Consider the following 20555-nt stretch of genomic DNA (forward strand, 5'->3'; position numbering starts at 1 on the left):
GGGATCATGTCATTAACTTTACAAATTGAAAACAAAAATTAGAACAAAATACTTCATTCTGTTTTTCTATCAACTGATAATCTAAAGGGGTGCATGCTTGGCCTCGCGGGTGTGTTCAATCAAGTTTTAGCCCTAAAATTTACAAGAAAAACATCTATAAACAATAATTATAACAAAAAACTTATTCTAGCTTACATTTTGATCACAATCAGACTGTTTACACATAACTCCTAATCTTGCTTCTTCCTTACAATTACTAATGTATTTCAATACATTATATTTCTTTATAATTATCTTTAAAATTTCTTTATAATTACCAAAATTTGAAAGCATAAAAGCCTTAATCTCTAAATTGTGATGAACATGACACAAAAATTTAAATCTATTGTAAGAAGTAAAACAACATCGAAGCAAAGCCAGTACTTAATGTATTTAATGATAAGTACCAATATACACCGGTGAGAAAACCATTGTCAGATTTTTCGACCAAAACGTTTAGAAATGGCAAGAGATTGGACCACGCCCTTTTAAATTTCTGAGAAACTTTTTTTGAAAAGTGTTTCATATCGACTACACTCCTTTTTACAAAAGAAACTTTTTAATTTTTCAGTAATGAAAGTTTGTTTACGTCAGGGGGGGGGGGCGTTAGGTTAAGTTCTTATTTACAAATTCAAAATGCCCATAGTGAATAACAAACATTTCTGATTCTTTCACATCCCGAGATAGATATGAAAGGGAAACGTCGTGTATGGTTTGTAATTAGCATCAACTAAGATATTTTATGGTCTTTAAGTTACATTCTTGAAGTAGAAAAATTGATGTAAGTCTAACAAGAAGAACAGAACCTTACTTTAAGGCTCCCACAATCAAATCTTCCAATCAAAGTTAGTTAATGTGAAATATAAACAGAACTGTAAAAAAGAGTCTAGCAATAGCCCAATACAACGAAGTAGGTCAAGATTTCATGTTGAAGCACGTGGAAACATTTTCAAACGAATGAAGTCGACAAGCAACTCTTTTCTGCAAAACAGAATTTTCCGTCTGGATATTGCACATCATTAGGACTTTTTAAAATATCTTGAATACTACAAGAAACAACTACCGAAAGGCTTTTTGCATAATTTATGCACGCAATAACTGACTCGATAACAGCACAGTAAACAATAGACTTTCGTGTAAGCTTTCTAGCCAATAATCGGAATTGGCACAAATGATGAAAACAATTTGGTTTTTGCAGGTTTCATTGATATACACTTGTTTTAGCACTGTTTGTGCTCTAAAAACAAAGTATATCTTTATCCAAAGTCACCAACCTAAAAAGACTTAAACCCCCTTTATCTTGGAAAAGCCCCACAAACGGCCTGATCAACACTCAGATTAGAAATCTACACCAAAAGCTACCCTAGAAAAAGTGGTTCCGGTAAGGTTTTCTTCTAGGTGGTAATGCCCCCACTCTTCCAGCCACTGGACTACTAAGGCCATACTGTACACACAATGTCCTAGAATATAAAAATTTAAAGCCAACTCACTTATATATACGAAAATGCGGATACCTTTCATGCTTGATCAATTTATAACAAAATATAGAAAAATTACCAAATTCTCATTGGACAAAAAACGGAAAATTTTCACATAGGCCAAAATTTGGTATTCAAACAATATACACTTCTAGGAAGAAAGAATCAACGACGCCTTGGCAAAAAGGGTCAATTTTCATGTAGTTAGGGAATCCTCATTCATTCAAGTCCAGGGTTTTTGGACAAGATAAGTGTATAACGGTTTCGATAACCTTGAGGGTGCTAATAATCTTTAGTCATTTTTACTAAGATATCATGCATTGACTACATTTGAAGATCTCATCAATCGAGAGTTGTTTGAAGAACTTGAGGATACAAAAATTCGCTTCCCGAACCGCCTTCAACTGCTTTGTTTCTTAAAACAATCCTAGTTACATTATGACACGCTTGTTAGCCTAGTGCAACACTGAACCAGCTTGCTAAAGGGAAACACGCAGAATTAGAGCAATAATTTCCAAAGTAATAGAGAAAGTAGTGCAAGTTTCCTAGATGATTTAGCTAAAGAGGTTCTTTTGTCGTTTTGCAGCTCTTCAGGATAAAGTTATCTTTTAAATTGGTATGTTTCGAGATGAACCTTGATGGACAGCACATTCAATAAAAATTCTTCGTATGTTTTCATTTTCGTCAAAAAATGTTCTAACGGAATTTTCTAAAAAGAGCGTAAAAAGCCCTTTATCAATTATGACCAAATCGCTCCAACAATGTTTTCCAAGACTTTGAGGTAAACGTCACCTGGTTAAAAACTTTTAGCCCTGGTTAAAAATGTGTTGATAAGAATCTTTGAGTTCTATAAAATGGTGGTATGAGCATTGTTTTTCGCATGCAATGGTGGTATGAGCATTGATTTTCTCATGCAATGGTGGAATGAGCATTGATTTTATCATGCAATGGTGGTATGAGCATTGAAACGAGGAATCCTTTCCAACGTGTGTTGGAACTAATTGCTGAAAAACATCACCAAAATGTTAAGTTGCTGAAAAACATAACCTCTGCTTGGATCAAAAGAAAGCTGAGTTTTTGCTTACCTAGAACTGCAGTAATTTGTATTAGAGGTTCTAGGTCCCGACAACATGTTGTCCCTATTGGTGAAATGAGTGACCTTGACACTAGAAACAATTTGTCTAGCATCGCTAATTAATAACATTATGTTTTAGTACTTTCTTTGCTCTTTTCATTTTGAAAACCGACAGCCTATAGGTTTATAAACAGTGCTGAAATCACTTTCTTCATTCTACAAAAAAAACTTCCGTATGTACTTGAGTTCTATGAAAAAGAAAATTCAGTGTCCTGGCCAAAAACGAGAAAGATATGAGAAAAACCGAAGTAGGGAAAGCATCATATGATACGAAAATAGTGACGAAGAATGACAGAACAAACCTTAGACGTTCGTTTGTTATTGGGTCTTATTTTTCCATTCATCTAACCGCTTTATAAAGAATCTAAATTGTCATAGAAACAACTCTACTAGTTCCTAATGTAGGCAAGGATATATTAATCCATAGCATGGCCACGACTACTCTTGCAAGGAGGAGGGCAGCTGCCAGAAGACATGCATTGGGTAGCAAATGAATGTCGAGGGGAATTGTAACGGCAAATGGAATGCGAAAAAGAAGGGAAATTGATAAAAGAAAGCGCAATTAAAAATAAATGTGAATGTTCCAAACAAGTTGACACATTATCATGTGTATAGTTTTCAATTTATTGCACTCCCTGAATAACTATTTGATACTTCTCAAAAAAGCATTACTTTGAATTTATAATTGACGATTAGCAGATTTCGGAAATGTAAGATGTTGCATTCCAAAGGGAAAGGTGCGATGATAATGGGACATTACTTAGGTTTGATGGAACCATTTTTTTCTTTCATGTACAGGTTTTTTATTTCCAATAAAACTATTAAGTATTAAAAATGGTTTTAAAACCGGAAGCAAACATTTTACAACATACTAAAAACTTTACGTCTGACACTTCTCAGAGCATAAAACGTCAGAATCAGGGTCGAAAAGTTAACGCTGGCAAAAAAATACACAGTTGGGGATCTTTGTGACTCTGAGTCTGTCGTTTTACACTCTGAGTGAGTGTCGGCAAAAACGCCAAGTATTTTGTAAAATGTTTGTATTTTTCAAAGTCTTCATAATTTTGTACCACTAAAAATGTTTCACTAATAAAATTCTTAACAATGAAAAGAACCTTAAGAGAAAAAAGATGAAGTCTAATTATAAGATAAAGCGTTTCAAGTATAACAACTAAAAAAGTCTTTCCATTTTCTGTGCCTTTTTTGTCTCCACTTCTCACCATCTTTTTAGCATTACAAATTGTTTGATTTTGAATGTTATAGTACCATCGCCTTGCTAAGGAAACTAGAGAAATGGTTTGATAGAAAATTAAAACAACATCGTATGTGCTTGTAAAATAAACTGAAAAAATGGAGGCAATGTACAAAATAGAAAGTAGAAAGGTTGATTGTGCGCACGAGACAAATTATGGAGATGTAGACAGGCCTTGAGAAGAAAAAAGAGCTACGATAGACGCTATCTAATGTAAATAGAGAGAGCCGATTGGTAAGGCGAAACGATTGGTAACAAAGAAAGAACGCTTAAAAAGTGTCTCTTCGAATAACACTTGGATATAATAAAGAATATATGATACAAATACGAATCATAGGATAAAAGAAATAACATCACACAAAACAGTAGCAAAAATTTGCACTTATGATCAGATTTGAAATGATCTAGTTGTAAGACGTACAATGTTGAAGCTGACTATTCCCATTCAGTTGTACCAGGAGGCTTCGAAGTCAAATCATACATAACTCTTGAGATACCAGGAACAGATTTCACTCTATCCACAATCTTCATAAGAAGCTGCAAGTAAAGAAAACAAGATTGACATTGATGGTATCATATTTCAACAGAACACTTAATGAAGACAATTTTCAACCATTTTATTCTACACACTGAATCGTATACATTTTTTCACATTTCTAGCGTTGAACTCGAAATCGTATCCATGTTCTTCATTTCGCTGCCGGCGAAAAAAGTTTGGTTTGAAATAATAAAATAATAATAATAATAAACAATTTATTTTAAGTTGGCAGAGACAATAGCGATAGGCTAATAAAGGCCAACTATACAAAGCGTACTTAAAAGGCTAATTACAAAAAACCAAAACGTTCTAAATTATAAATGTTCTAAATTGAAGATACGAGTATGACAGCACTTGATATAAATGCTTCAACATCACTCTCGTTATCAATGTATCTGAAAAACACTGGGCTAACGTCTAGCCCCTTAGTTTCCTTTCACATACAATATACCACCACTTTAGTTCAAGCGACTTGATAAATGTTGTAGCTTTTTAAATAAGACTACGTCTTTTAACTGGAAGTCAGTGGGGTAGAAATTAAACTTGAAAGCAAAAAGAAGTAACATGTACATTTACAAGATTAATATGGGCCAATGTAATTTTAAATACGCAAAATCAAAATTAACCAAAACTGAGCACTGGTTTCAGCAATGTCTCTTGTGAAGACGAAATTAATTAAACAGAAGCTTTGCCAGAATCCTACTAGATTGTATTCAAATTATTTCCAGATTCTCTTAAGATTCCCCGGATAACAGCCAACAAATACAGCGTATATAACTTTCACACAGGCAAATGAATAAACGTATCATATTTCAAGAAGCCAAATTTGTTAATATATTCACAAGCAACTTAAGCCTATATTAAAGCCTGTTTTAAACATGAACATACACAGGTTTAACACAAGGGTGCTTTACCATCATATTTTAATTGTAACTGGATAGATGATAAGTAGTCCTATTTCAAATGTTAGCTAGCAGAGGCCTAGAATAATCAAACGTAGACTTGGTGAAGACAGACCGACATGTAAGATTTTTTTGTCATTTTTGAAAAATTAATTAGATTAAACAAAGGGAAAAATGCTAAAAATTGTCGGAGTGATTTTAACAGACATGGACAAGATCAAAATAGGCCGTGACACCCACATCTTTGATCCCACTTTATAATGTCGCCTTAAATAGAAAAAAAATTCAAGTTTGTAAAAGAAGCAAGAAAAAACTCCCTTTACCTCTTCAGGTATCTGCTTGCCGGGTGTTGCTGCTATGCCAGTCATGAAATCATTTGTAATAAACGTTCTGATGACTATAGATCGCTGGCACGAAGGCAGCCTCATAATGGGGTCACGGTCAAAGTGTAATGGAACAAGAATTATTGGCATTTGGCTGACACAACTCATCTTGTCTAGAAAAGATGCAAATGGCTGTGAAATGGATAATAAAAAAAGCACACAAAAAGTTCAAAGAGAAAAGAAATCGAGGAGAGAGGAGCAGCACGATTCCTTCGAGAAAAACGTAGTAAAGCTGTATTTTTAAAACAAAATCAAATTTACAAACAATATCCTTGTGTTGGAAAATATATGCAAAAAGTCCCTTCAAATTCCGGCTTGAACATAATGGCAATACAAGCTCGGACACTTACTGCTCTCCAGTAAAGCAGTATTTGCTAGATAATCTGCTTGGCGTAGCGTGGCCAGAACGTTCGGCACCAGAAAAGTTGGAGTAACGTCTTGCAGTTGATGAGCTATTCTTGGTCCAAAGACATAAACAATTCTGCAAAATCAAAGAATCAAATTCATTTAAACTCGTTAAAATATAAAGGAAAAACTTGGGCTTCAATTGCACAAAAATTAGAAAAATTCGAGATTCAAACTGTAATAAAAATACGAGCGTGCGGTAAAATTCACATTTTCGTCAATAAAACCTGACATATATCAGTTTGAAAAACTTCGAATATATTTAAAAAAGGCTTCACAGTAATAATGCTTATTCATGTCATTAAAAACCTTTTTGCACAGAACAGTAGCTAAATTTGGGCTGCCTAAAAAAAGTTGAATCAATTCAGTTACGACAAAAAAGGACTGGAGACATAAATTGCTTTCACAAAAATTACTTGCCTGTTAATGTTATGACACAGTTTTGGGATTATTTTTGCAAATACCATAAGTGATGACCATGAAGGTGGAGAGTCACTTGAGATTGCAGCAACATAACTGTACGTGCGACAATCACCCTTTGAACAAGAAAACAAGCAACAAAGCTAATTTCTTTAATTGGCTTATTGCAATTTTAAAACAGTCCCAGGAATTTACTACAAAAACATAAAATGAGGAAACAAAACTTTTTTCGCGGCACCTTTTCTTCTCAATCTGCATTTCTCCTTTTGATTTTGCAGTGTTTATGCTTACAGTTGATTGCTACTGTCGTCACAATATTAAGAGAACGGGGGAGAGGCGCCCTATTCATGGTTACTTACGTCAAACATAGTAAATGATTAGTGCAAAAGTTTGAAAAATATTCTTAATAGCCCAAATTTGGAAGATGACCATATGATAGCTTTGATCATCACAATTACAACAATGACAATTCATTTAAAGCCCTCACCAATGACTTGCTAAAGGGAAGTTGTCGATCTGCCAGCAACAAAAATCATCGCACCTTACTTCATTTACTACAACTGCTGGAAAAACCATTGCGGGTAGAATACAAACAAACCGAAAAGCGAAACAGTAATTCTTAGACCTGTTCAAAATGGTTGATGAATAAGAAGAGTGGAACGAAAAAAGAGCATGATGCGGCAAGACAATGCGATGGACAGGTGAAGATGAAAGAGGGTTTTAAGAATAGATGAAGGATTAGGGAAATAAAGCTGATATTCCTGTTACTGTTTTTCATGAGTCACAGCTTCTCTTAACAGATCAAATGAGACGAGCTCTTTCTAACTGCACTTGTGCAAACATGGATTTATTGGACAGGGCGATCAAACGGTTCCAACATCCTCCTAAATCACTCAGAATTTTTATCAAAGTCAACCTTTCGTAAAACATCGTACAACAACGTACAACATCGTACATCTTGGTAGAAACATCCTACAGTAACGTACAATATTTTGCAACATCGTACCACTTCATACAGTAACATCCAACGTTTTCCAGTTAAGCGCAACATGGGTTGCCAAACCAGTGCATCATTTAACTCCATCTTTGTCGCACTTTGTTGGGCAGAAAGCTGCACAGCGTTTGGCCAGGGCTTGAGATTTACTTAAAAACCAGGTTTTCATTCAGTATTCCTTGAGAGATATTGTAAAAAGCCCTGCTTGTGCAGGTTTCCTCAACAGACATCTTAAGTAATTTCCCCGCTTTATTTTCTCTAATTTTTTTATTTTTTTATTTGGTAATCCTAGGGAAAGCTTCAAGAAGGGATAGGGAGGAAGGATAAAGAGGAGGGATTAGGAAGGATAAGATAAAGCTTGTTTATTTGTTTTGAATAACGACAGGTTGTAAGATTCTGAGACCAATGATTAAAATTCCCACCTGAACTCCGACGGACTTTATAGGAAGCAGCGTCGCTCCAACAGAATACGATGAGCTTATTTCTTTCAATCTTTGCAGCTCCGCTTCGGAGAGTTGCTCTTGAATCTTTGCAAGTAAGGGATGACGCTGAAAGTCGAACAAGAATGCGATAACATAACGCTGGATAAGAGCAAAAGCAGTTTGTTATATTAGTTCAAACTGAACAGGGCTTGCAGTAAGAGACAAAGATGGTTTTCTTTACATTCAACAAAAATACAGCAAAGCCAAGCCTAAGGTAGACGATGTTACGAATAGACAAGTATTCGCGTATCCACAGTATGTAGGCAGAGAATCTTTATAGGGCCAACAAAACTATGAATCAGACGATGGATTAAAGTTGCCTTAGGTTCTGGAATCCGAGACAAAATGAAAAGGCTCGTTGTTAAAATCATTTCAAAAATAAATCTTTTTTTCGTGAAAGGACATGGCAACTTAAGTACGAATTATAGAAAAAGATTAAAATATTGATAAAGAAAATAATAAAATATAAGTTCACCTTTAGCTTTTCATACCTTGTTTACGGCGTTTGAATAATCTACTATAAAACCAAGCTTTGTGTTCGTCTCCGCGAAATCGTTACATATAAATGGTTCATCAGCACACAAAATGCGAATTGCCAATCCAGGGCCTAGTGGGTAACAAGATAATATTATGAAACGCTTTGGATCGTAACTTCAACATTAATTCTGAAAATGCGCATAGTCGTTTCGAGAGATTGATGACACGACATAACAGGGTAAGAAACAACAACACCAAGTCTATTTCTTTCACCCTTCTTCTCCCAATTTTTTCGCGAAACTGAGCAATCGTATTGAGCAAGTTCAGAAACCCTATTTGCAACCCCACCAAGCATATTCAATTCGAAAACCGAATTCGGATCCCCAGCGAGCACTCAAATCTAGCAATCCGACTCCCGTTTAGCAATCCGACTCCCGTTTAGCAACCCTATTCAGCAACCCTATCCTGAACCCTATTTATAAACCCTTTTCAGCAGCATAATTGAGCCACATCATACTGCAGCATCATTTAGCAATAATTCCAATTAGCGAACCTATTTAGAACCCCTTACGGAAATCTCATCTAGCAACACAATTTAGCAACCCCAGTTAAAACGTTCCACTAATCCATGGTATCCCAGCTAGCAACCAATTTGGCAACCCCATATTTTCATGCCATATATCACCTCCAGCCCTCAAACCCATCTCTTTCCATCTGCAGTTGAATAATGTAAAATAATTAAAGAAAAAAATCTGGAAGTAACGAACCGGGAAAAGGGTGTCTCTGGACGATCTCTGCAGGTAATCCTAAGTTTTTGCCGAGAGTGCGGACTTCATCTTTATGGAAATCTTTTAAAGGCTCTACAACACGTCCCTGAAACAAGCAACAACATAATTATTGGTTGCTTTAAAACTGGAGTGACATGAAGTCGACGATTTCTCGTAAACAAAATTGTGAATCTGTTTCAGTCTATTTAATTAAAATGTATGCCACCTTGTATTTATTAGTTTTCTTTAAAAACTATTAACTTAAGACAAATAAATAAATATCTTAATCTTTATAACAACAACGATGGCACAAGTCACGTCTGACGGCACACTGATAAATATTTCTTGAAATACAACACAAATATTTCATTTAAATGAAAAGAAATGTTTTACTCCCCTGTCAAGCAATGCTCAACGCCGTATAAGCAGAGCCATATTGGCCTTGGTGAAGAGAACAGAACGGCTCAAAGTAGCAATTCGAGAGTTTCGAGCTTAATGCAATCATCAGGCAAATTTCTTACAACGTTATTTTGAAATTAACTTTTAATGGTGAAAACCACAATATTGCAAGGCACGACTGACCCATTTGACAACCTATTTATGCTTCTAAAAATGATTTGCTTCCCCGAATCAAAAGACAACTCAAATGCTGAGCCATCATATTATAACATCCGGTTGTCAAGGTTTTTCATGAAATTCTTGGGTTCGAACCGAAAGAGCAATCTCAACAAAAAGAATTTGACAGTGAGACCATTAAAATTATGCCATTTCGGTTTTTGCTCTTGATATTTTCCAAACAAGACAGCTCTCATAACTATACAAGAATCTTTTTACTAAACTGAGCTAAAAAAGGGGGTAAAATTCGCCATAAATATCTTGAGTAAAACAATTTGAAGAAAAATCAATTATAATTAGTTGAAGAAAGCATGCATTTTATGCATAGTGTTAGATTAGATTCACAAATTTGAGGTAAGGTGCACGGCAAAGGTAAAGAAAAAACACAATAAAATGAATCTATAAATTTATTTCTACCTGTTTACGCAGCTCTCGAACCAGTTCAGAATCATTATGATGAGTTTTAATTGCATCAGCCTTTCCGCTGGCTAGGATTGAAGCACTTTCAATAAGGTCCGGGCGAAGAGAGCCTGCAAAAACACTTGTCCATTAAGCATATTGTAATTGAAGAAGAAACAGAAAAACTGGCATTAAATTTGATACTGCCTTGCTATCGAGCCGAAATAATTATTAGGCAATTGTGCCTATAGTTTCTAGGCCAATAGACTAGCGTTGATGAACACGAGCACACATGGGCCAAACCCCGTTGAAATTCCAGATCCGTTGATGATTTAACTCTTCGGTGAAGGGATTGGCGACATTCAATAGGTTTAGCGTGAAATGCTATCGCAATTAGTGTAAAAACCTTATTTTGGCAACAATGTTTGCTTGCGTAATATTCTTAATTTCATCTGTTGCAAAATAAAACTTTTTCTTCCATTTCTGCCTTTAGTTATCTTCAAGCTTCTTTTGAGAAACAGATTAAACTTCGAGCCATAGGCACCAAATCTTTTACAACTTATTAAATAAGCCGAAATGGAGCTGGGCTTTTTTGCGAACACTAGAATCATCATTGCAATCACTATAATTGTCATTGCGGTCACTATCATCGTCATTGCGATCACTATCATCGTCATTGCGATCACTATCATCGTCATTGCGACCACTATCATCTTCATTGCAACCACTATCATCGTCATTGCGATCACTATCATCGTCATTGCAATCACTATCATCGTCATTGCAATCACTATCGTCGTCATTGCAATCACTATCGTCGTCATTGCAATCACTATCATCGTCATTGCAATCACTATCATCGTCATTGCAATCGCTATCATCGTCATTGCAATCACTATCATCGTCATTGCAACCACTATCATCTTCATTGCAATCACTATCATCGTCATTGCAATCACTATCATCGTCATTGCGATCACTATCGTCGTCATTGCAATCACTATCATCGTCATTGCAATCACTATCATCGTCATTGCGACCACTATCATCGTCATTGCAATCACTATCATCGTCATTGCAATCACTATCATCGTCATTGCGACCACTATCATCGTCATTGCGATCACTATCGTCGTCATTGCAATCACTATCATCGTCATTGCAATCACTATCATCGTCATTGCGACCACTATCATCGTCATTGCGACCACTAACATCGTCATTGCAATCACTATCATCTTCATTGCAATCACTATCATCGTCATTGCGATCACTATCATCGTCATTGCGACCACTATCATCGTCATTGCGATCAATATCATCGTCATAGCGATCACTATCATCGTCATTGCGACCACTATCATCGTCATTGCGATCACTATCATCGTCATTGCGATCACTATCATCGTCATTGCAATCACTATCATCGTCATTGCAATCACTATCATCGTCATTGCGATCATTATCGTGGTCATTGCAATCACTATCATCGTCATTGCAATCACTATCATCGTCATTGCAATCGCTATCATCGTCATTGCAATCGCTATCATCGTCATTGCAATCGCTATCATCGTCATTGCGATCACTATCATCGTCATTGCGACCACTATCATCGTCATTGCGATCAATATCATCGTCATAGCGATCACTATCATCGTCATTGCGACCACTATCATCGTCATTGCGATCACTATCATCGTCATTGCGATCACTATCATCGTCATTGCGATCACTATCATCGTCATTGCAATCACTATCATCGTCATTGCAATCACTATCATCGTCATTGCGATCATTATCGTCGTCATTGCAATCACTATCATCGTCATTGCAATCGCTATCATTGTCATTGCGATCATTATCATCGTCACTATCAAATTACCTTGGGCCAGCAAAGTGCTCTTGGGATCCAAGTTAAGATCTTTCATTGTGGCATCAACGACCTAAATAAGGAAGGAGGTCAGTTCAAATCCACGACGTAAAAGTAAAATACACAATCGATATTAAATGATGATGATAATGCAGAAGACGGGATGCAGTGAAAATTGTAAACAAAAAGAAATACACGAAAACAAAAACGAACCTTAACGAACATGTCCCCAATGATTTTTCGTTTCTCTTCCGGATTTGAAACGCTGTGAAGTGGCCCAGTATTTTGGCGAATGTTTATATCATTGCGTTTGAGAGTTATTTCTGTTGATCCATTATAGAACGTATGCTGTGCATTTACAACTTTGAAAGCAAAAAATATTCGTATCAATGAAGACATCTTTTTATAATCCAGTCCAAATAGTAGAGATATGTGGACCATAAATTACAAATCTTTATCGTTGTGAAGCATGAAAAGTAACCAATAATCTTATACCATGAAGGGTTCTAACTAACAACCAAGACACGAAAGGAATATCATTGACAGGGTAACTTTATACAGTGATTAATCATTTTAACTATTAAAGGAACAGAAGATCCCTATCCTCACATCATACAAATTGGTTATATAATAAAATGAAAGATTTTCAAAGACGTTGGCACTAACCTTTCGGCTTTAGCCCTATTCTAGTTAGCGACTCCTCGACTTGTGTACTTTCATCTTTTCTTAGAAATCCATTGTCAATGTGAACAGCAACAACACGATCAGCTCCGATTGCCTTGTGAAGCAATGCTGCACAAACAGTTGAGTCAACTCCACCGCTGAGCAAAGCCTTTTGTTTAAGAAAAGAATCATTTTCAATGTTACTTATAGAAAATAGAAGCAAATTCTTTGAAGGACATGAAACATACTTTGAAAAGGATTGATTTCTCATTATCTTGACCATTTAGCGATTCTAAATCTTTGTTTTTTAAAAAAAACTAAGCCTAGTATTGAAATATACCAAGAAGCTGAATCACCAACATGACCATACTTTCAATAAGAGTGAAGACAGGCTCATGAATACAATTATGACTCACAAGGACTTTGTTGACTGGCCCGATTTCTTTCTTGAGTTCCTCTATGCACCCGTCTTCCCTGCTCGTGATCGTAAACTCTGGGCAGCATCCAGCGACCTTACAAAAAAGCAGTAAAAATGCTAAAATCTAATATCTTTAGGTATACATGCAAAAAGGTGGCAGAGTACATGGTATGGTAAAATGGCTCAGTAGAAGATGCAGAGAGAATTCCTTGTATAGGGAAACCTTACGTTTCTACTCAATGATCAATGGCAAAGCTTTGCTATCGATTACTAACAACTTTTGAAATGTCAAATACCTTTATATTATAGCTAAGTTGATAGCGTATGGCCATATCTCGCTCACCTTGAATAAGAAATTTCGCATCATATCAACCCCATTTTCAGTTAGATCAACTTCGGGATGAAATTGCACTCCATAAAGCTTCTTCGAGTGATTTTCAATAGCTAAAGATGATAACAGCCTGATCATAATAAAACACATACAAAATTGTTGAAAAAGAAAATCCACTGATATCTTTCAAGTCAAATAAATGCTTCATACGGGCACAATCTATGGGTCTGGTCATAAAAGCAACAAGAATAACACAAAGCAAGGTAAAGAATCTATGATAAGACCAATTTTAAAACCAATTCAAAGGTCTCAGGATCGAGTAGAATTTCCGCGTAGCAGGCACCTGTTGGACCAAAGTTTGGACAAAAGTATTTATCGGTCATTAAAATCGCTGCTGATAGACATCCATTCATAGACGCTTGACAGCTGCTTTGAATGTGTTAAAACTTATCGACAATATATACGGCTAACATATTACTTTGATTACTCTATATGAAAAGCAAAAAGACAAGCAAAAATGTACCTGCGATAATATTTCCACATTTTGCAGTTACTTTGAAATCAGGTGCAACCCTTGTTGCATGATCAAAATGTGTCAATAAAACGTCTTGCTCCTCATTTAATCCACTGAAAAAATTAACATTATCATATACAAATTAACATTATCATATACACACATGATATATGCATGCATCACCATTTTTATCAAACGCGTGATAATATAAATGCATAAATTATCATAATAATAAATGCAGATATACACGTGTGTGAAAGTTGTTTAGGAAAAGGAGTACTCGATCACAACTACCTACATGACATTTCATTTAATATAATGAACACATCCTTCGCTTGCACTTTATAGTTGGTGCTGCAGTTGCTTATTCACCTTATGTGTAAATTGGAACGAGAGGTAGGAAATCTGTTCCTTTTCTGACGTTTATAAATAAAGGCAATGCAATGAAAAGACTTTTTATTCGTTTTAATGTTTCCATATCATTCACATGTCAAAAGCAGAAAATCACTTGCAACAAGTTGCAAGATCTATCAAAAGTTTTGGCTATAGAATCATAGATACTCATAAAGAAAAGAAGTTATTTCTAAGGGAGGAGCAAATAAGTAACCAGTACAAAAACACATTAATTCTGATACTTTGATTAAAAATAGGCGAAAACAATGAACAGTGAACATTTGATTAATGTATCTAACTGCTCACAGTAATGCTCAAAATGGATATTTGCTACTCTTTCTAAAGGCTGTTACAATTTTTGGCCTACAAAGGAACCTTAAATAATATCATTACTTACCAATTACAATATCAGTATCCTCTCAACTATTTCCTATAATCCAATATCGCATTTGTCTTTTTAAACGAAAACGTTCAGTAACTGTGATGAGAAAAATTACAGCGAGAAAATAATTACCTAAATAAGTCAGAATTCTTGTCGACTTTGATTTTAAACTGTCCGTCTTCTCTCACTTTACCTTGCTCCACGATTCCACCAGAGGAAACATTCATTGCCTACAAAACATGAACAATCCCAACGAATAACACATGAAACATAGTCAATAGAAGGACCACAGTCCATAGTCAATAGGAGGAATAGTGTTTTTTCTTGGACTGAGCTTGAAATAATGGCTAAATACAAACTTTCAGCATTTTGTCAAACACTTTTCAGGGTACAAAATGTCAGACTATTGACTGAGAACTTTAAGCTAGGGAATATATATAAATGAAATAGGCTGATTATTCCTCGTTCGAAGGATGAAACGCGTTACGCAAAAATAATAAATTGTCTTATGTCAATGTCTTTCCAAAACATTTTTCTTTATATATTTCCAGTTATGGATCGAAAACGCGAGCACATGACTGTAAACCTTGACAAACCAGTTCAGTTGCCTATTGAAAATATTACCAATGGAGCCGAAGGGTGAAAACTAACTCCTTCTGTCTACACAAAAGTGATTTTTTTAACTTTTATGAAAATAGATTTGAAAACTGCTAAATGGAATACACTCGGGCTTTATCAATTATCAGAAACATGTTGTAGACAATGGCGTCACACAATTTAGGGCAACTTAGTTCGCTAAGCAAGGGCCCTCGACCAAAATAGACCCCCAAATTATTTGTATGTCCTTATTCTCAAGACTTCGCTAAAGTTGGCCTCATTTTAAAACGCTTTATGGTTCTTTATCTGAAGCTTCTACAAATTAACAAGAAAAATTATTATTTTCTAATCTTGCTATTGTGTATGGAACTTTCTTGCAGTCCGTTCATAGGGACCCCAACTCAGTTTTCTATAGGGCCCCAGGTTGTCGAATTGGAATTATTCACAAGCACCTTGAACATCCAGCACTTGACCATGAATGTGATGTGGTGTACGGTAAACTTTTCTACCACCTGACTCTGCCCATGACGCAGGTCGCTAGATAGTAAAAAACTCCCCATTTTTGTAAAAATCCTTTTTTCAAAGAGCTACCACACTCCAACATAGCAACGGTCCTAAGTGTGTATATTTTTATTTGATTGTATTTAAATAACCAAATGACCATTCCATGTGAAATTATATAAATCGTTGGATATTAAATCAACACAGTTTCAAACAAAATTGTGAGTATATATGAAAATTGGTCATAACTCCCAGAATCTCTTTTAATAGACCTAATAAAGGCAGTGGAATCATTTTTGAACACAACTTATTATGTCCTTTGAAATGAGCGAACGTCCAGCTTTAAAGTTTTGAGAGTCACCAAAAGACATTCCAGGAAGATACTATAACTAGAAAGGGTAGTTACTACGGAATAAATAAAGGAAAATCAAATTTATATTGTGATTAGCAACCTGCATTCCGTAACATATTCCAAGTACCGGAACTCCAATGTTGAAAATTTCATCATCCCATTTTGGTGCCGCAGGATCAAAGACACTTCCTGGTCCACCTGATATGACAATGGCCCTAGAAATTGTATTTAATTTATGCACTTTTCAACACATGAAGAAGGAAAGAAGAAATCATTCAGTAACCATCATATTTAGCTTGTTGTTGCTTACCTCAGGCGAGCACTTCCACACAATCACAAAATTGGGCGTTTCCCAAAATCTTCAATCTTAAGGGTGTGGTCAGCAAAAATGTTTATCAGGGTAAACCTCTGCACCTTCTGCTGTCTCTCAAATCTTCCAACCCTGGCTACACTACTGCATATATGACAAGAATCTTGATCTAGATTAAAACTTCCAAAATAGGAAGATTTATAGGATTAAGTCTGTAACTTTTACCAGAATACTTTTTAGTATAGTTTTGGAAAATTGATATTTTTCTTGGCAATTTTTGGTACACCTGGCATGAAACATCAAGTTTAAAAGAAATGACTTACTTGTAACCCTTAGCTTTAATTGTCTTTGCTGGAGTTTCCAATGGAAGAATGATAGTATTTACATTCAATTCACGAACCTTTCTATCAATCACCTGGAAAAACAAAAGATCTTTCAAATATTATAGCCAAACTGAAAATGACGGGGATTGACATTTGGCAAACAGAGAAATGGATGCCAGATTTTAAAAGCCTGTGTAATTATGGCTTATTGTGAAATCATTTAACCGCTCTCTTGTGAAGTGCTTGTGATTGGAAGACAGAGCTATATATTCTTTGGTGGGTTGACAAAGACGGTTTTGAAGTTATAATTCTGAGTCTCACGCCAGGCCTTGTGAGGAGCAAAAGGCAACCTTCAACTGTGCGGAACACCTTCAACTTTCTATATCCTCAATTGAGCATCATCAAATACCATCCTCAATGAAGGTCCTGGAACTTTCTAAGCAGGTGCAAAGATGCTTGGTCGAGCTGGAGAGCCTCTCTTTGCAAGGCCAACCCACACTTACAGTTTTCATCTCTTATCAGTATTTGGAATGCATAATTATAATTTTACCTGCAAGCTTAGAACCTTTAACTTGCACGTTGTTGCAACTGCAACTATGTGCATGCTATATTCTTTAATTGAGTAAATTAGATAATTTATGCTAATTATTTGGGTTTAATTTTGTTCAGGAGTTTCTAGAGAGAGATCAGCCTTTTTCTCGTCTGGAAAATAAGCAAAAACTTTAATTTTTAATATTTTGTGTACATTTAATAGCTTTGGGGACCTCTAAAGAAGCTATAGGACAAATCTTGTGTGTCAACTTGGAATTTCGGAATGTGAATTTGGGTGTGCCAGAAGCTTTTCAATGAAAGTACAGTGCACATATTTAGTTGGAATTTCTACTCATCTGAATATATCTAAATCAAAAGTAGTTTCAAAAGTCAATTATGGGCTTCAAAAGTAGCTCACATGCATGATGAATTTGACTATTTACAAAGAAAAATAGACTAAGCAGAAATACCAAACATAACAATAGCCATTCAGGACCAGTTACCCATACCTAAATTACCCCCTAATTCAAAGTGCACTCACAAAACCTGTAAAAATTATCCAGACTGTGCCCCAAAATACTGTGATGGTTATAAGCTAAGGACTGTCCCTGGACAGTTTCCCATTTAGTTTGAGTGGATCCACTAGCACAAACTATTCATTGCAAAGGAATAGGTTGCAAAGGATTAAAAAAGAAAACATTACTTCCAGACTGGAAACTTTGCAACTGCAGGCCCTAAATCGCCCACATTTAGAAAATTTTGCACAAGTTCTTGCCAAACTGGAAACTTTGCTGCGCATTTGCAGTATATTGCCAGCGAACACATCTGAGCCCTTTTGCACGCAAAATCCTCTACCATTATTAACTCTAATCATTTACCATTATTAACTTCAAAGTAGCTAAGAATGTTTAATTTCAGGTGCCTAGTCTCAAATTTTCAAAATTAACTGTCAGTGTAAGAAACAAAGTTTCCAAACTGGAGCTCTTGTGGTGTTAATAATGTACAATTTTATTAAATATGCAATAAAATGCAATTGGAAAATTAGAGTGAGCAGGCAATTTATTGCATGCTTGTGGCAAAGTTTCCAGTTTGGCATTCCTTTAAAAAAGAGGTTAATATCGCTTGAAAGTGTAGATGATCATTCAGTTCTTAATAATTGACATTATCTAATAATAACTTTGATAGAAAACCTTGACTGCTAAAACAACACTGAGGCTACTTCTCAGTTTTTGGAATCGAGAAAATATACACTCCCTTCAAGCTGTTTAGCCTTTAGGTTACTAGGTATGGCTGAGACTCTTCCATCAGGGGGTTGAAGCCTACAGTTCTCCTCTGAGTTGGCACCTATGTGTATCTTATCAACTCCTATGCTTTGGACCATTAAACAGGCTCTTTGCCAAGCCTAATTTTGCACTGACATGCATGGTGGATATCAGTTCTCCTCTGAATGATTTCAAGAGATTGTCTCTATATACAATACATTCATTGATCATACTTCTGTCAAAAAATTGTTGGCAAAACCGTGCTTTGGTAGATCAATAGAGACGATTCGCTTTTATACCTCTGGCGTTATTTGTAATATGATTAGGCCTTCATCTTCACAAGAATTAATTGATAAAGTTACCACACACAATAGCTGACTACAATTTGAAATACAAACTTAACAAACCTTTCCATACTGTGCTCCAGCATCAAGAATAACAACACTTTCAGGACCATTTTCTGCATCTTCCATATCTATATCATTGTTCATTTTGCAGAATTATGTCCCTGGCACGCTACTTTGGACCACAAATGAAGTTCCAATTACACCATCAAAATGTTCACGTGAGTTGATTGAATTGAATTCACTATTCACTTCAATCCTCAACGTGTTTACTTGTCATCATCATCATCATCATCATTATTATCAATTAAATTTACCAAAGTACAATTAAATACTCAAATAAGCTCTTTACATCTAAATGAAAAATTAGAGCTTTTTATGGAAAAAAGAAAACTTAATTAATAAAGTAACAGTACGAACATGATTAAGCGACAGCTATTAAATTTTATATAAATTTAGCCAAAACAAACAAGGAAAGAGAAGCAACAACTACAACAAAGAACCTAGTCTGCTTTACAGGAAGGCGACCTGCATTTGTTTTTGGTACCTGAAAATTTCCCTTATAAGTCTTGCAATATTGGCCCACAGTCTTTGATTGTTGTCTGTCTTTGTCATCAATATTTGATATTTTAGTATAGACGGGTATTTAACAAAATAGCTAGGAATGTAATCATTTCTTATATGCGAGAAAGAAGGGCATTTCAAGAGTGTGTGCAACTCGTCTCCGATTTCATTGGATGAACACATATTACATATTCTTTTATCACAACTTGTAATAAATCCCATATTTCCTCGATCCAACGGCCGGGACACTGATTAATTTCAGCACATTTTTTAGGGAAACCTATTCCAGCGAGGCGCCTTTTCAAGGGGGCGCTATATTTTAAACTTCAAGATATAAGCAGAAAACAAACTAATCTAAAGATGAAAATTGTATAATGTCAAAATAACAATCTCAATTTATCGTAAAAGCTCTATCAAGACCTCTCTCTTATACATAAGCCCCTTCTCTTTTCAGACCCTTTATCAAGCAACAACTTTTAAACAAGCCCTCCCCTCTATTTATCCTGGTGATGAAAAGAACCGTAACTGATCATCAAAATGAAAAAGTTCCGATCTCAGAGAAGAAAACTAACACCTTTTATGGTTTTAATCCAATATTGGAAAAAATCAAAAATTAATCTTGAAAAAAGTGGGGTGGACATGTCCAGCCCAGTCCATCCGGTAAGCCTAAATTCTTCAAGAGAAACCTCTTTCACACGTTTGTTGATTATCAGTCTCAAACTGTACTTTTCAAACTCAAACTGTACTTTAAAGCTGTGAGAAAAACCTGATTGTTTTGTCCTAAAACTGCAAACTTCTTACCAGAGACTAAATGTCAAGCAAAGAATTTCTACACTAAAATCCTTCCTTTTTATAACCTTGAAAATCGACTAGTGACTTTTAAATTGAGGCCTTTGCTTCACCAGGTAGCT

General features: G+C 35.5%; 2 protein-coding genes across 2 annotated transcripts; both read right to left on the reverse strand.

The window, feature by feature from the left end:
- Window positions 1-2901: 2901 nt before the first annotated feature.
- Window positions 2902-19312, reverse strand: LOC135687998 (GMP synthase [glutamine-hydrolyzing]). Its single transcript, XM_065204670.2, has 19 exons — window positions 19144-19312; window positions 16944-17035; window positions 16411-16525; window positions 14993-15090; window positions 14095-14198; window positions 13584-13684; window positions 13239-13334; window positions 12826-12991; window positions 12373-12521; window positions 12172-12232; window positions 10305-10417; window positions 9273-9378; window positions 8520-8635; window positions 7969-8094; window positions 6553-6668; window positions 6078-6208; window positions 5668-5840; window positions 4326-4441; window positions 2902-3937 (listed from the first exon to the last, which is right to left on the reverse strand). The coding sequence occupies exons 1-18, from the start codon at window positions 19225-19227 to the stop codon at window positions 4340-4342; spliced, it is 2049 nt and encodes a 682-aa protein (XP_065060742.2). The 5' UTR covers window positions 19228-19312; the 3' UTR covers window positions 2902-3937; window positions 4326-4339.
- LOC135688365 (uncharacterized) lies at window positions 10425-12167 on the reverse strand (the record flags this gene model as incomplete). Its single annotated transcript, XM_065205195.2, has 1 exon — window positions 10425-12167. A coding segment is annotated over one exon (1329 nt), but the record flags the coding sequence as incomplete, so codon positions are not given.
- Window positions 19313-20555: the final 1243 nt, after the last annotated feature.

Source organism: Rhopilema esculentum, unplaced genomic scaffold, assembly GCF_057945365.1.
Source record: "Rhopilema esculentum isolate cy_ngs unplaced genomic scaffold, ASM5794536v1 HiC_scaffold_36, whole genome shotgun sequence".
Classification (NCBI taxonomy): domain Eukaryota; kingdom Metazoa; phylum Cnidaria; class Scyphozoa; order Rhizostomeae; family Rhizostomatidae; genus Rhopilema; species Rhopilema esculentum.

What these genes read in the sequence shown, in the direction of transcription:
- LOC135687998 (XM_065204670.2), bottom strand. Translation starts at nt 19,227, where the DNA reads ATGAACAATGATATAGATATGGAAGATGCAGAAAATGGTCCTGAAAGT. An exon ending in ATTAAAGCTAAGGGTTACAA is followed by an intron (nt 16,526 to 16,943) that starts GTAAGTCATTTC and finishes TACAATTTCTAG; the next exon opens with GGCCATTGTCATATCAGGTG. An exon ending in TACTGCTTTACTGGAGAGCA is followed by an intron (nt 5,841 to 6,077) that starts GTAAGTGTCCGA and finishes CATCTTTTCTAG; the next exon opens with ACAAGATGAGTTGTGTCAGC.